The 14042-nt window shown below is 40.9% G+C and overlaps 1 protein-coding gene across 2 annotated transcripts in view; it reads left to right on the top strand.

Annotated features, from left to right (window-relative positions):
• Positions 1-13281, top strand: part of TNPO3 (transportin 3) — a 40536-nt gene extending 27255 nt beyond the window's left edge. Inside the window, exons 10-23 of one of the 2 annotated variants that reach the window (XM_073652553.1) lie at positions 827-918; positions 1140-1279; positions 1528-1719; positions 4484-4575; positions 5061-5125; positions 5288-5348; positions 5954-6094; positions 6669-6785; positions 6882-6976; positions 7170-7326; positions 8649-8816; positions 9367-9479; positions 9742-9835; positions 12727-13281. In XM_073652553.1, the coding sequence (XP_073508654.1) occupies positions 827-918; positions 1140-1279; positions 1528-1719; positions 4484-4575; positions 5061-5125; positions 5288-5348; positions 5954-6094; positions 6669-6785; positions 6882-6976; positions 7170-7326; positions 8649-8816; positions 9367-9479; positions 9742-9802 (1494 nt within the window). In that variant the 3' untranslated portion in view covers positions 9803-9835; positions 12727-13281. Of the gene's footprint in view, positions 1-826; positions 919-1139; positions 1280-1527; positions 1720-4483; positions 4576-5048; positions 5126-5287; positions 5349-5953; positions 6095-6668; positions 6786-6881; positions 6977-7169; positions 7327-8648; positions 8817-9366; positions 9480-9741; positions 9836-12726 lie in introns of both variants that reach the window. The other variant, XM_073652552.1, reaches the window with a different exon arrangement.
• The last annotated feature ends 761 nt before the right edge of the window (positions 13282-14042 follow it).

The raw sequence follows: 14042 nt of genomic DNA, 5'->3' as shown, positions 1-14042 counted from the left end.
TCAACATTAACAGAAATAAACACTTGAAATATATCACTCTGTAATGACTCTATATAATGAGTTTCACTTTTTGGATTGAAGGACTGAAATACTTTTTGATATTCTAATTTTGTGAGATGCACCTGTATATAAATCTGACACCCACTGCAATTTGGCAAATTGGGCACTACATCCTTATATCTCAGTCCATCAATGACTTCTTTAAAAAGGTGTATTAGCAGTCATTATGGGGTTAAATCTATCATGGAATAGATAGATGCTTGTAAGACAAAGACAAGCACTCTATTGGATCTGTCTACCTTATGGCCAAGTTGTATCTGAGACACTAAGTCGGTAAGCCAAACCTCCGACTCCTCAATTTCCTGGACTTCGACTCCACAGCCCTGCCTCACTACTGAGCATGTACATAAAGTGCAGCACAGATTCATCTCAACTAAAAGCCTAAATCATTAGATCAGGAACAGAACAGACGTTTATAGGACATTTCATAACTTTCCCAAATTCTTATGAAAACATTTACAGCACAACCTGCATTGAACTACTGTACCAATTTATTATAAATTTTCAGAGTCGTTCCATTTCATATGGACACCGACTCCACAGCACTGGGTTTAGAGGAGATGACTGGTTTTACCATTCCTGTCTCTTCTTGTTCATTTAATGATGTATCTGAGTTGCGAGAACAATCAAGACTTTTGTTACCCATGTTTACATACGGTACCATCTGTCATGAATTGTAGGGGACCTATGGGTTTGTGCTTTTTGGATGAGCATGCTGTTAATTTAATTATGTATATTTCTTACCATATTTATTTTCTATCTCTAGCTGTATTCTACCTTGAAAGACAGTAATCCGCCATGGGAAGTCACGGAGGCCGTGTTGTTCATCATGGCTTCCATTGCCAAAAGTATAGACCCGTAAGTATTGCAAGACGACTGGCCAAAAAAGAGAATGAGAAACAAGCTGGCTAATGTATAATAATGCCGAGAGGAGCAGCATGAAAAGAACAAGGACTCATAGCGATGCTCAGGAATTGCCACTCTGGCTATTAAAAAAAAAATAAAATAATGAAGCTTCCCCTGACCTTCTATTTATCGACTTACTTTGTGCCCCACCACTTAATTTATTTTTATTTCAGGGAGAAAAATCCGACTTTAATGGAGGTGTTAGAAGGAGTGGTCCGGCTCCCTGAGTCCGTGCATGTTGCTGTGCGGTATACAAGCATTGAGCTGGTAGGGGAAATGAGTGAAGTAGTGGATAGAAACCCTCAGTTTCTTGGTGAGTATTTGAACCTGTTTTACTTTATCTTTTTTTCTTTTTAATTTGTTTTTAGCAGTGTATTATATCAAATGATGTGTATAAACATGTCAGTGCTTATTCATAGAAAAGTTACATGGGATTTAACATGCACCTATGCACACTGTTACATACCATGTCAGCGACTTAACTTCTTCCACAGCTTTTATTGTAGCACAATTTTTCAACCTACTTAAAAGTAACCATGTCTGAAACCTTTCTGGTTCTAGATCCTGTGCTAACGTACCTAATGAAAGGCTTATGTCAGCCTTCCTTGGCTTCCCCCTCTGCCAAAGCCATCCAGAATATTTGCTCTGTGTGTAGAGACCACATGGCACAGCACTTTAGCGGACTTCTAGGGATTGCAAAATCTTTGGACTCCTTTACTCTACCACCTGAGGCTTCTGTGGGACTTCTAAAAGGTGAGATGATAACCGTCCACCAGTGTGAAAAATCGTCCATTTTTCATCCATATTACCATCTGTATGTCACTCATACGTCATCTGTTGTATATATCAAGAACAATAGTCCAAATGCAGTTTTGTATGTTAATAATCGCAATGTGCCTGTAAAAATAATGGATGCCACGTGGATAATGTCTGTATGATGAACGTTTTTTGGTAACTCCTTTATTGAATTTTATGGAATTTATTTTATATGGGCTAGTATTATTTTTTTGTAATGCGCAGACCATTGGTCCATGTACTATCCACTTTGCATACTGATGGATAATACGCTCTACTAAACAACCCATTATGTTCAGCAAATTGTAATAGTAAGATTTTTTTTTTTCTTTATGTTACTCCATTTGAGTCCAGTTGTTAACCATGTATATTTTATATATTCAAAGAGTACCTATCTTTAGTCTAGGGCTGACCATTTATTTCATAAGAGTGGGCAACCCCAGTCTGATGATTTTATTAAATACAGGTGCATCTCACTAAATTAGAATATCATCAAAAAGTTAATTTATTTCAGCTCTTCAATACAAAAAGTGAAACTCATATATTATATAGAGTCATTACACACAGAGTGATCTATTTCAAGTGTTTATTTCTGTTAATGTTGATGATTATGGCTTACAGCCAATGAAAACACAGAAGTCATTATCTCAGTAAATTAAAATAATTAACAATAAACACCTGCAGAGGCTTCCTAAGCGTTTATAAAGGACCCTTAGTCTGTTTCAGTAGTCTCCACAATCATGAGAAAGACTGCTGACTTGACAGATGTCCAGAAGGCAGTCATCGACACACTCCACAAGGTCCCAGAGTCTGGAGGAAGAGTGGAGAGGCCACAATCCAAGCTGCTTGAGGTCTAGTGTGAAGTTTCCACAATCAGTGATGGTTTGGGAGCCATATCATCTGCTGGTGTAGGTCCACTGTGTTTTATCAAGACCAAAGTCAGTGCTGCCGTTTACCAGGACATTTTAGGGCACTTCATGCTTCCCTCTGCCGACAAGCTTTTTGGAGATGGAAATTTCATTCTCCAGCAGGACTTGGCACCTGTCCACACTGCTAAAAGTACCAATACCTGTTTTAAAAACAACAGTGTCACTGTGCTTGATTGGCCAGCAAACTCGCCTGACCTTAACCCCATAGAGAATCTATGGGGTATTGTCAAGAGGAAGATGAGACACCAGACCCAACAATGCAGACGAGCTGAAGGCTGCTATCAAAGCAACCTGGGCTTCCATAACACCTCAGCAGTGCCACAGGCTGATCTCCTCCATGCCATGCCACATTGATGCAGTAATTGATGCAAAAGGAGCCCTGACCAAGTATTGAGGGCATTTACTGAACATCCATTCCAGTAGGCCAACATTTCGAATTTTAAAATCATTTTTCAATCTGTTGTTATAAAATATTCTAATTTACTGAGATAATGACTTTTGTGTTTTCATTGGCTGTAAGCCATAATCCTCAACATTAACAGAAATAAACACTTGAAATAGATCACTCTGTGTGTAATGACTCTATATAATATGAGTTTCACTTTTAGTATTGAAGAACTGAAATAAATTAACTTTTTGATGATATTCTAATTTAGTGAGATGCACCTGTATCTATTAACAAATATGCTCAGAACTGTCCCCCAATGTCTCTTCAAGGGACCTGCATTTCTTGTAAATATCCGGCCCAAACTTATGGGTTAAGGGATCCCTGCATGCAGATCGGGATCCGATAACCCTCTGTGGTCGCTCTTTTGCAGTAACCGTTGCACAAACAATTACATTGCATTACACAAACAGTACATTGCCATGTACTTTAAGGTATTGCCAAATGGTAACATCATTACAATGGTTACCATTTGGTAACAGCTTAATAAAGTCCCCGCTTCAGCACTGGGTTAGTGCAAATAGCAATGTAAGCTTGTCCTCGGACATGTATAGGATCCCATTTTGCATGCCAGGATCCCACAACCCAAAAGTTCTGGCCTGGCTCTTGCTAGAAAGTTTGGCCCTTTTTGGAGGTCATTAGGTCCTTAAGCCGTTTTATTAGTAGGGGATTTTTTTTAAATCGAATCTTTCTGGGGGTGGGCACTCTTTTAATGGGTAAAAAGGGCAGTCCCAGACTGGTGGTGGGCGCTCTGTAATGAGATTGTCAACTTGCACAGTATGATAAATGAATTTGGACCATATATGTAATTGGTGCTAGTCACCCTCGCTTGGTCTCAGTGTGAGGTCAGAAAGTACCAAAATCTAGTTACAGCCCATAAAAGAGACTTTCTTGGACTTAGGACATCAATTCTATGGATGTCATTGATATGAGATCTCTGGGATACTACTTCTTTCAACCCCACTAATTAGCTGATTGATCGGCCACTGGAGGTCTGCTTTTCCTTCAGTTTGGCACTTCAGCGAGTTCAGAGTTTTTCACCTAGTTCAGCACTGTTCATTTTGTGGTGGCTGAGCCTGATATACAGCTCAAAATGTACAGAGCTGAGCTTGGTGAAAAGTGAAGAAATTGTAGAGCTCGCTGAAGTGCCAAAGACCCTTTAATCAGTTGATCAGTGCCGGCAGTCGGACACTCAAGGGTCTAGTATTGATAGCCTCTCCTCTAATATTTAGTAGAAACAATGCAAGACCTCAATGAAAATATGGATTTTATGTATTTCACGTTATTTATGGCAGGACACAATAGTATTTCCACTCACACCCATTTCCGTCTCACCACCCCGCTGTAGGCACAGCATTAGTCCTGACACGTCTGCCTCTGGATAAGATCTCGGAGTGCTTGAGCGAGCTGTGTTCTGTCCAGGTTGAATCACTTAAAAAGGTGAGAAATTAATTAATTCCTATATATTTATAATTTGCTTTCTTTCTCATGTGTAATTCTGATGAAATGATTGAAAGACTTGTATGCAACGGGCAAACGTTTCACAAATATTCAGGGTGTTTATATGTAGAGGTCAAAAGTGATACCAAGGGAAACAAGTAATTTTCATAGTCACGAGCATCTGCAGAGAAATATTTTGGCTGTAGTCTTAGAGGTTTTGGCATCCAGTTTTGCTGGCACAAAACATTCAAGAACCTTGACACTAAATCAGCGGTCAATTCTGAGCATTTCCTATATTGTGATTGTCTGCTGGGGTGTCTGCTGGGGTGTCTGCTGGGGTGTCTGCTGGGGTGTCTGCTGGGGTGTCTGCTGGGGTGTCTGCGGGAGTGTCTGCGGGAGTGTCTGCGGGAGTGTCTGCGGGAGTGTCTGCGCGTGCATTATGCGTTTTCTGATTTTCTGCTCATTTTACTCAGCTTCTCTCACAGGATCCTAACAATGGTATATCGTCTGACCCTACACTGTTTCTGGATAGACTGGCGGTCATCTTTAGGTAAGTTTGCCAAAAGCCATTTATTTATCTCATTAATTTAATTGAATGTTTCCTATCGTATGGTAATATTTTGATGTCTAACATAGAAGATAAAAATAAAGAAGAAAAGATTGTACTGAAACTGATGCTAAGACCTGTACTTTTTTTTTTTTTCTTTTGAAGGCATACCGCGCCCACAGTGGAAAACGGGCAGACACATCCATGTCAAAGAGTCATTCAAGAAGTAAGTACCAAAAGTCGGCCTGTTGTCATCCCATCCAAGGGATTGTCCTGGTGACACAGCATGTTAACGTCGTAACTGAGACATAGCGATGTGTAATAAAAAAAAGGCACTAGCCGCTCTATTATAACAAGTCAAGCAGCCAAAATGTATAAGAATATATAATCTCTTTTCTAATTATCCAAAATGAGCATCATCCATTTAAAAGCAATTAACAACTGCAACAAAGTGCAAAAGCACCACCTTGGTCTCCACATAATAATACATGTGAAGACCCAAACCTTCTCCCCGAATATAAAGAAACTATAAAATACACCAATAGGGTACTATAGCCAAAAACCTATAAATCACATATACATAAGCCATAGATAAGAAATAACTACCCATAGATCACTGAAAGAACTAGAATAAATGAATAGTCAATGCAAAGAAGCAAGGTGTATACAAGGAGAAGGGCATTATGGCAATTAATAGAGGTCATCTTTTTTTTGTACTTTTGGCTACTTGACATGCTGTAATATGGGGCTGGTGCCATTGTTTTCCAGTGTCTGCATCTCTTTATTCGGGTGGTACCTACTACACAGTTCATATATGTGATCTATTCTCAGATATGGCCTGTGATGTCAGAAACATTAAATAAGCACCGAGCGGACAATCGTATTGTGGAGCGGTGTTGTCGATGTCTACGTTTTGCTGTTCGGTGTGTCGGGAAGGGATCGGCTGCTCTCTTGCAGCCTCTTGTAACTCAGGTATTCTACAATATACAGCAGTCATATGGGAATAGTAGACTACATCCACTGATCTATATACAAGAGTAGACCCCCACCGGTCTGTACGATGACAGGCCTCAGGAAAGCACATGAGAAAAGTACCTATGTAACTCACAGATCACCAAGAAAATGTTGGTACTGTGGAATAAAGTCTCTTTTCTTGCTATGCCAGCTTTGCTAACATTAGCTGAAAGCTGACCATGTTCAGAAGAGCACAAGGGGGTTTCTTGCCTTTGGAGGCCAGTGGGTGGTGTAAACTAATGATCTTCTACTGATTCTGTCCATATGACACATGAAAAGAGAGTTGTAACTAGAAGATTACAGCACTGATCACCAGTGAACACATTTTAGTTTTTCAAGACTCTGAACTCATATAATGGTGCTTGTATGTTTCGCTATAATATTCCGTTACACTATTGTTACTTAATGTAATTTTTCTCAATATACTGAACTTCAGCATTGAATACTGTTGAGCCCATATTTGTACATTTTTGTTCCTGTGTCTACATTTCCATTTATCCCTTCATACATTAACCCTGTGTTTCCTCACCAGATGGTAGATGTGTACCAGATGCACCAACACTCATGCTTCCTCTACCTAGGCAGCATTCTGGTGGATGAGTATGGAATGGAGGAAGGTTGTCAGCAAGGTTTGCTTGATATGCTGCAGGTACGTCTCTTTCCTTCTGCAGCAACCTATTTCCATGTAACCATTGTCGCCTTGTAATGTGAAATTACATGACATTTTCCTTATGTTTTATACCAGGCTCTGTGTGTTCCCACCTTTCAACTACTTGAGCATCCAAATGGGCTTCGTAATCACCCAGATACAGTAGATGACATGTTCCGGCTCTTAACAAGGTAATGTATGCAGATCTGATTGCGCGCATATCACTTATACCCTATTCTGTCCTAGTTCGCCACAGTTATCAATTGCGAATTAATGTGTAATGTCCATCACTCCGGGGATTAGGCTTATTTATTTTTGTATTCGCAATATCCTCTTTCTAGTTCTTTGCATTCATCATGTCCCCTTGTGTATGTGCTCCCCTAGGTTCATCCAGCGGTGTCCTGTTGTCCTGCTGCGCAGTCAGGTCCTGGTGCATGTTTTGCAGTGGGCCATTGCTGCCACAACACTAGACCATCGAGATGCCAATTGTAGTGTCATGAAGTTTCTCCGTGATCTTATCCACACTGGGGTGTCCAATGATGTAAGTCATCCAGTTACAATGTGCTGGATGGTTTCTGAACTCGGAGGAGCCTGGGAGTTAATTCATTGCTCATGAAGATAATTTAGGGCTCCTGTAGTAGAGGTGATGACTTTTTGAAAAGAAAAATAATTAACTAATTTTGAATTACTTGACCAGCAAAAAAGTGTACCTTGTAAATGTGTACCTGGTACACATGAGATAATATAAGTATAATGTAGTTCAGATGTAAGGCTGGTTTCACACAACTGCTGTTTGATCGGCTGCTGGTCTCCCGACCTGAACTCAGCAGTCTCATAGGCTTGTATGAGGCTGTTAAAGGGATTGTCCCAAGAATTTGATAAAAATGTCTGCCATCACATATATGAAACTGCAGTGCGATCTAGTCAGATGTCAGCCAGGTTGCAGCCATCAGAGGAGCAGCAGCATGACTGATCTCCTCGCTCAGCCTTGGAGCAGGGCTGTGATTGGAGAAATAAAAGCTTCTCAGCTGACTGAGCGCAACATTTTTTTCTTTCTCCAGCTTCATACTGCTCCGAGCCCATTTGTAAACCCGCTCTGCTGAGTCAGTCTAAAGCTTTACGGAGGGCACAAAGACTGAATGGAGCAGAATGAAGCTATAGAAAATAAAAAAAACATTGCAGTCAGCAAGAAGTTTTGTTTTTCCTTTCTCCTGTTACAGCCCTGCTCCACAGATGAGTGAGCAGATCAGGTATGTTTCACAATGCTTCACCTATGACGGTTGAAATACGTCTCGAGCAGTGTTTTCTCCAGCTGCAACCCATCCTTACACGTGACCAGGACGGGATATCACGGTCAATTCTTGGACCATGAATGTCCGACGAGTGAAACTGGCCTAAGAAAACGAGCCTACCAAGCATTCACTGAAATTCTGTTCACAGCTTTTTCGAGCCTGTGGGCCATTCATTCTCTATGTGACACTGATGATAGCAGAGCGCTGTATTCTGTTATGTCCTGTAGTCCCAGAGAGCTTGAATGATGTGGAGGTTCACATGTGTGGCTACTGCTTTATTCCAGCGGGGCATCTCAGAGCCCTATCCTTGAGATCAGCGAGGGTTCCAAGTTATCTTGTGGATATACGCTTACGTTTTGGGAATAATCTTTGAGGCTGTAAATACTATTTTTCTATATATAATGACTTAAGATAGGAAATCTTAAATCTAGATTATTGGACAACCATCTCCATTGAATATAGCTTCTTTCATGTGGAAATGTGATGTTTAGTAACAAGGAACGGGTTTGGATCCCATCAGAGAAAGCAGAGAAGTTTTTTCAAGCCTTTTCTCCTTTGTCTCAATTTCCAGCATGAGGAAAACTTTGAGGTACGGAAGGACCTGATCCAACAGGTGCTGGGCCAGTTTGGGCAACAACTGATTAGTCAGCTTCTACATTCGTGCTGTTTCTGCCTCCCACCTTACACCTTGCCTGATGTGGCTGAAGTCGTCTGGGAGATCATGATGTATGACAGGCCGGTAAGGAGAACGTCTTCTGTGAATCTCATTGCTTATATTGGCTGATGGCCTTGGAATAAATGGCTTTGGCTAGTGCGGCAATTCAGTGGAAGTCGCTTTTGTTGTACTTTCGTATTCTATAAAGTTAGGTGCACAAGTTAAGTATTTGCTTTAAACAATTCTGCACCAAAAACATGTCTCTAGGCTGGAAAAATGCTGCATTTAAAAAGCACGCATGTTTTTGCCGCGTTTTTTGCCTGTGCTATTGATGCTTTTCTTTTTTTTTTTTAAATGTTTTCCCCTTTATTAGCATGGCTGAAAAACACTGAAAGAATTGACATAATGCAGATTTAAAACCGCTTTAACGCTGCATGGGATTTCAGAAATTCCATTCACTTTGCTAGAACATTAAAATGCTGCATTTTTTTTTTTTTTTTTGCAGCATTTTAATTGCAGCAAAAATGCACATACCCTAACTGGGCAAGTTTCTTTCAGAAATACTTGGATTTGTATCTTGCATATTCTGAATGAGTTTATGCGAGTGAACCCATTTTTTTATTTCTTCTTTCAGACATTTTGTAGGTGGCTGGAAGCATCGTTGAAGAGTTTACCAAAGGAGATGTCAGGGGGTGCTATTACAGTGACTCATAAACAGTTAACAGATTTCCATAAGCAAGTCACAAGGTGAGATCGATTACTGGGTGACCACGCATTAGACAAGATCTGCGACAGTGTCGCTCAGGCTAAGCAGAGACCAGGTCTAATGGCAATCTGATGACCCGATAGACCATGGGGCCACCGCCTGAGATGTGTGCATTGTCCTGTTGTTTCCACATCACACTTTTGGAATCTTCTACCTTTCTCCATTTTCTGGCCTGTGTTTGGGTGATTCTGTGACCCACACCCTTGCGCCTGGTAACTACTGACTTTCCTTTGTGTGTTCCAGTGCTGAGGAATGTAAACAGGTGTGTTGGGCTCTGAGAGATTTCACCAGGTTATTCCGATAGCAGTGCTCCTACGTCACCAGCCTGTCTGTCACGGTGAGTTGTTTGCTTTGGATCCAAGTGTGTTTTACTGCTGGTAGGAACATTGACAGGTGATTCATATATTGTACAACCGCCTGCTAGAAACTGTAGCCTAATCGGAATCTGTCCTGGAAATACTTTCTGCATAATTCTTGTAATGTGTATCTCAGGAGCTTCCCCTGAGAACAGAAGACTCTTTCATTCCATCCATGCACATGGTGGCACCATTGTAAGTGTGCTGTTATGTTTTATCAATAGGATATCTGGCATTGGTACACATGCGAGTCCAGTGGGTGGTCGTACTCGGTGTTTGGCAATCTTCCCTGGATAACTGTTCATGTAGAGATAGCTGTCAATCACTGGGTAGGACCGCCCACTGGACTCGCATGCATACAACACCAGGGATTTCAATGAATAAAATACAAGTTAGGCCACGTCCACACGTTCAGCATTGGACATCCGTATTTGTATGCCAAAATCAGGAGCGGGACAATCGGAGGAAAAGTATAACAGAAACACGTCACCCACTCCTGGTTTTGGCTTACAAATACTGATCTAATCCTGAATGTAGCCTTACACTGAAACTTTTTTCCCCACAAACCTATATATCATGCTGCTCAATTTGGTCTTCATTATACCGGGCTGTGAATAGATTGGACTGCATTTACAACGTGATAGTTCCCTATAGGTCCAAATGACTGCTCCCAAGCTGCAGTGGTATACACTGCAGGTCTTATGTACCTCTGATGGGAGTTTTAAAGTTTTTATCCTCTTAATATATAGCAATTGTCATATTATATAGAACTGTGTAGTTACAATTGCTCATTTTGCCTTTCTACTCAGCTAATTATTTTCTTTTCTCTGCTAAATGTAGAAAAAGGGTGTCTCTGCTTTGCATTTATCATTCCCCTCTTCAACTATTGACCCAGCTGCTGCCTCATCCCCCTGCCTGGGACTTTTGCAGTGACTTATGCCTCATACAGGGAAAATTAACCTCCTGTTTCTACATAGAGCTTAGGATTCAGCTAGTCCGTTTTTAATCATGTGATGTCATATCTCTAATGTAAAAGAGAATGATTAGCTGGGTAGAAGGGCAAAAGGAGCAATTGTAAGTACAAAGTGCTCTATAATATGATGACTGCAATATGTTAAGAGGATACAAATTTTGATGGGAGGAGTGCTTTAATGGAGTATTCCAGCCACAAGCATTTATCACCTATCCACTGGACCCTTGCCAAACCATCCACACGGCTGCAGCAAGGAGTAATTGCAAGGGGGTTACGGCTAAGAAAGTGTGCTGCTGTTTGTCACTTCTATAATGTTTAGCAGGTCAGCAGGAGGCATACGGCCACTGCTTCAGATTAGTCTAGTCTCTTGTCCAGACTGTAACTTTAACCCCTTCATGACATGTCGATTTTTTTTCCTTTTTATTTTCTCCCCTTTTTCCGTCATAGCCGCATGAGGGCTTGATTTTTGCAGGATGAGTTGTACTTCTCAATGACACCATTCATTCTAGCACATAGTGTACTGAAAAATTCCAAGTGTGTTAAAATTGCAAAAAAGTGCAATTCCACAATTGTTTTTAGGGTTTTTTATTTACCATTTTCTCTATATGGCAAAACTGACCTGTCACTATGATTCTCCAGGTCAGTATGAGTATGCAGATACCAAGCATGTATAGGTTCTTTTTATTTAAGTGGTGACATTTTTTTTTCCCCAAGACCTGTAACATTTTCATTTTTCGGGATATAGGGCTGTGAGGGGGGGGCTTATTTTTTGCACCCTGAACTGACTTTTTACTGATACCATTTTGGGGTATTTACAATGTTTTGATCGCCTGTTATTGCATTTTACCGGAATGTTGCTGCAGCCAGAAAAGTGTAATTCTGGCTTTTTGATTTCTTTTTTTCATTACACTGACTTCTATATTTTGATAGATCAGTGATGCCAAATATGTGTGTATTTTATTTGTGTTTAATATTCTTTTTTTTTTTTTAATGGCGCCAAACATTTGCTCTGTATTTGATAGTCCCCCTAGGAGACTTAAAGCTCTGATTGTCCAAATGCTTGTGCTACAGGCCGGCGTTCAAAGAAAGATGGTAATAACAGGCATGGTGGTCATCAGCAGACCTCTGGCTGTTATGATAACCCATCGGCGTCCAGCAATCACGTCAAGACGTTATGATGAGAGCGTGGAATGATGCACCCCCACCTGTCGGTGTGTGTTAAGTGCCGCTGCCAGAGATTGACAGCAGCATTTTACAGGTTGGCAGCCGCGGATGGATCTCTCCTATTAACCTGTTAAATTCACATGATGGCTGATCTAATCAGCCATCATGTCCAGGGAAAGATGCCGGCTCAGCATGCAAGCCGCATCAAAGACAGGGACATGACACATGATGAAAATATATATCATACGTGAAGGGTTTAAGATATATTTTCTCTGAAACGCTGGTGTTTCCGGAAAATATACACCTGGCTGCCATCCTGCGATGATTCATGGTGCCTGCAGTTTGGGAAGCCTGAATCTGGTGACAGCCCATAACCTTTGAAGGGAACCGGTTTCCATGACCAAAGACAAAAGTGGTAAGAAACTGCTTTTGTTTTCTTGCCAGTGTCTTGGGCTGCCTGACCTGCTCTGTTCTTGATAGATTGCAGGACCTTTAATCCTACAATCTTACAGTATTTAAGCCCAGGTCCAAGTGTCGTAAAATGTACACACCTTGTTCCTTATCAGGTTGACTTTTTTTTGTTTACTGTTCAAAAAATGGTTCTCACCTCTCCCTTCCTCTAAACTGTTGTAACGCATTCTGCTTTTTTTTTGGATGAGACAGAATTTTGATTCTAGTACATTGTCTATTACGTAGTCTTTATGTATAATAATGTGCTTTTCTTGTTCCTCTTAGTGAAGTCAGGTTACCCAGGCCACTAAGACGGCACCTTCCGAACAGAGAACCATTGTGGATTGGCTTCTATACCCCATAGTGTGTGATGCCAAATGGGAGACGCAAAGCAAGGGGAAACACAGACCAGAAAGCTTTGTGGATGGCGTCCCCATGTAACGTGTGCTGAAGATAATGTAAAGAACTGGGAAAAATCATAAGTTAAACCCCTTCACTTCTGGTCAGAGGAAAATGTTCCCTGTAGAGCTGTGGTTTCCACTGTAGTAAGAACCTCGGTGAGCAAACCGTGCCAGAAGTGTACTGATATCCCAATCCCCCACAGTGCCACATTGTCCTAATATTCAGGGTGAAGGGGTTCTCCAGGCAATGCTGTGTGCCCAAGTGCTACATATGCATTATGGGAGGGATTGGGGAGGGGAGAAGACGGTGGGGTTAGGAGGGTGTAGAGCTTTCCTTGATGGACTTGTTTTAAAATAAAATAAAATACCAGAAAATACTTAAAAAAAAATTGTAATGGATAAGAAAAAAAAAACAAAAAAAAAAAAAAGAAGCAAGCCGTCAGATGAGATCATCAGTTGGCAGAAATAAAAATTTGCGTGAATGCAAAAAAAATATGCAGCTAAACTTTCTGTGAAAAGAAAAAGTGCAAATAAAACTTACAAAAATGAATTTTACCTTGTGTGGCAAAATATGTGCGTCAATGGTTTACTCAGAATTTAGACTGTAAACTGTTTTCTTGTATGCAAATGCTACTAGAGCCATGTACATAATGGTGCTGCTGTATAGAGCCCAGTGGTGGTCAACCCCACATGTAAGTACAGTCCGAGTGCATTATGGCTAGGGTGAGGGGGACATGGAACAAAGAAAAGGCAGCCCTACTCAATTACATTTACCTGATTTGTGTACAGACACAGCCATGAGCCCAATCTGTGCCTTTATACTATCTTAGTTCATGAGTCAGTCGTATGGTTACACATCTACAGCAGCCCCCGCCATGCAGCGTGATAACCACAGGTGGGCACAATATGGTGCTAGCCGTATATCCCTGTCCCCATTAGTACTCATCTATTTTGCATGGCAGTGTTCGCTCTTCCTCTATAAATGATCCTGCCCCTATTATCTCTCAAGACAGAAGAAACAATTACAAACCCTAGAAGGGGAGTTAGGGGGCACAGTGAGAACATTACCAATAATCTTGAGTAATGCCATGAATATAAGGAAGTATACATGGTAGGTGACCCTTGTCTAGTCGCATAGTCTTCTATTCACTTGTTGCCTATTGTATACAAACTCTTGTGACCAGGTCTGCACCTGACCGT

This window comes from Phyllobates terribilis, unplaced genomic scaffold (genome assembly GCF_046119375.1).
Source record: "Phyllobates terribilis strain yellow unplaced genomic scaffold, ASM4611937v1 Scaffold_11__3_contigs__length_659146591, whole genome shotgun sequence".
NCBI classification, from domain to species: Eukaryota; Metazoa; Chordata; class Amphibia; order Anura; family Dendrobatidae; genus Phyllobates; species Phyllobates terribilis.
The sequence above is the reverse complement of the archived record's forward strand: the minus strand, read 5'-3'. Positions and strand labels throughout refer to the sequence as shown.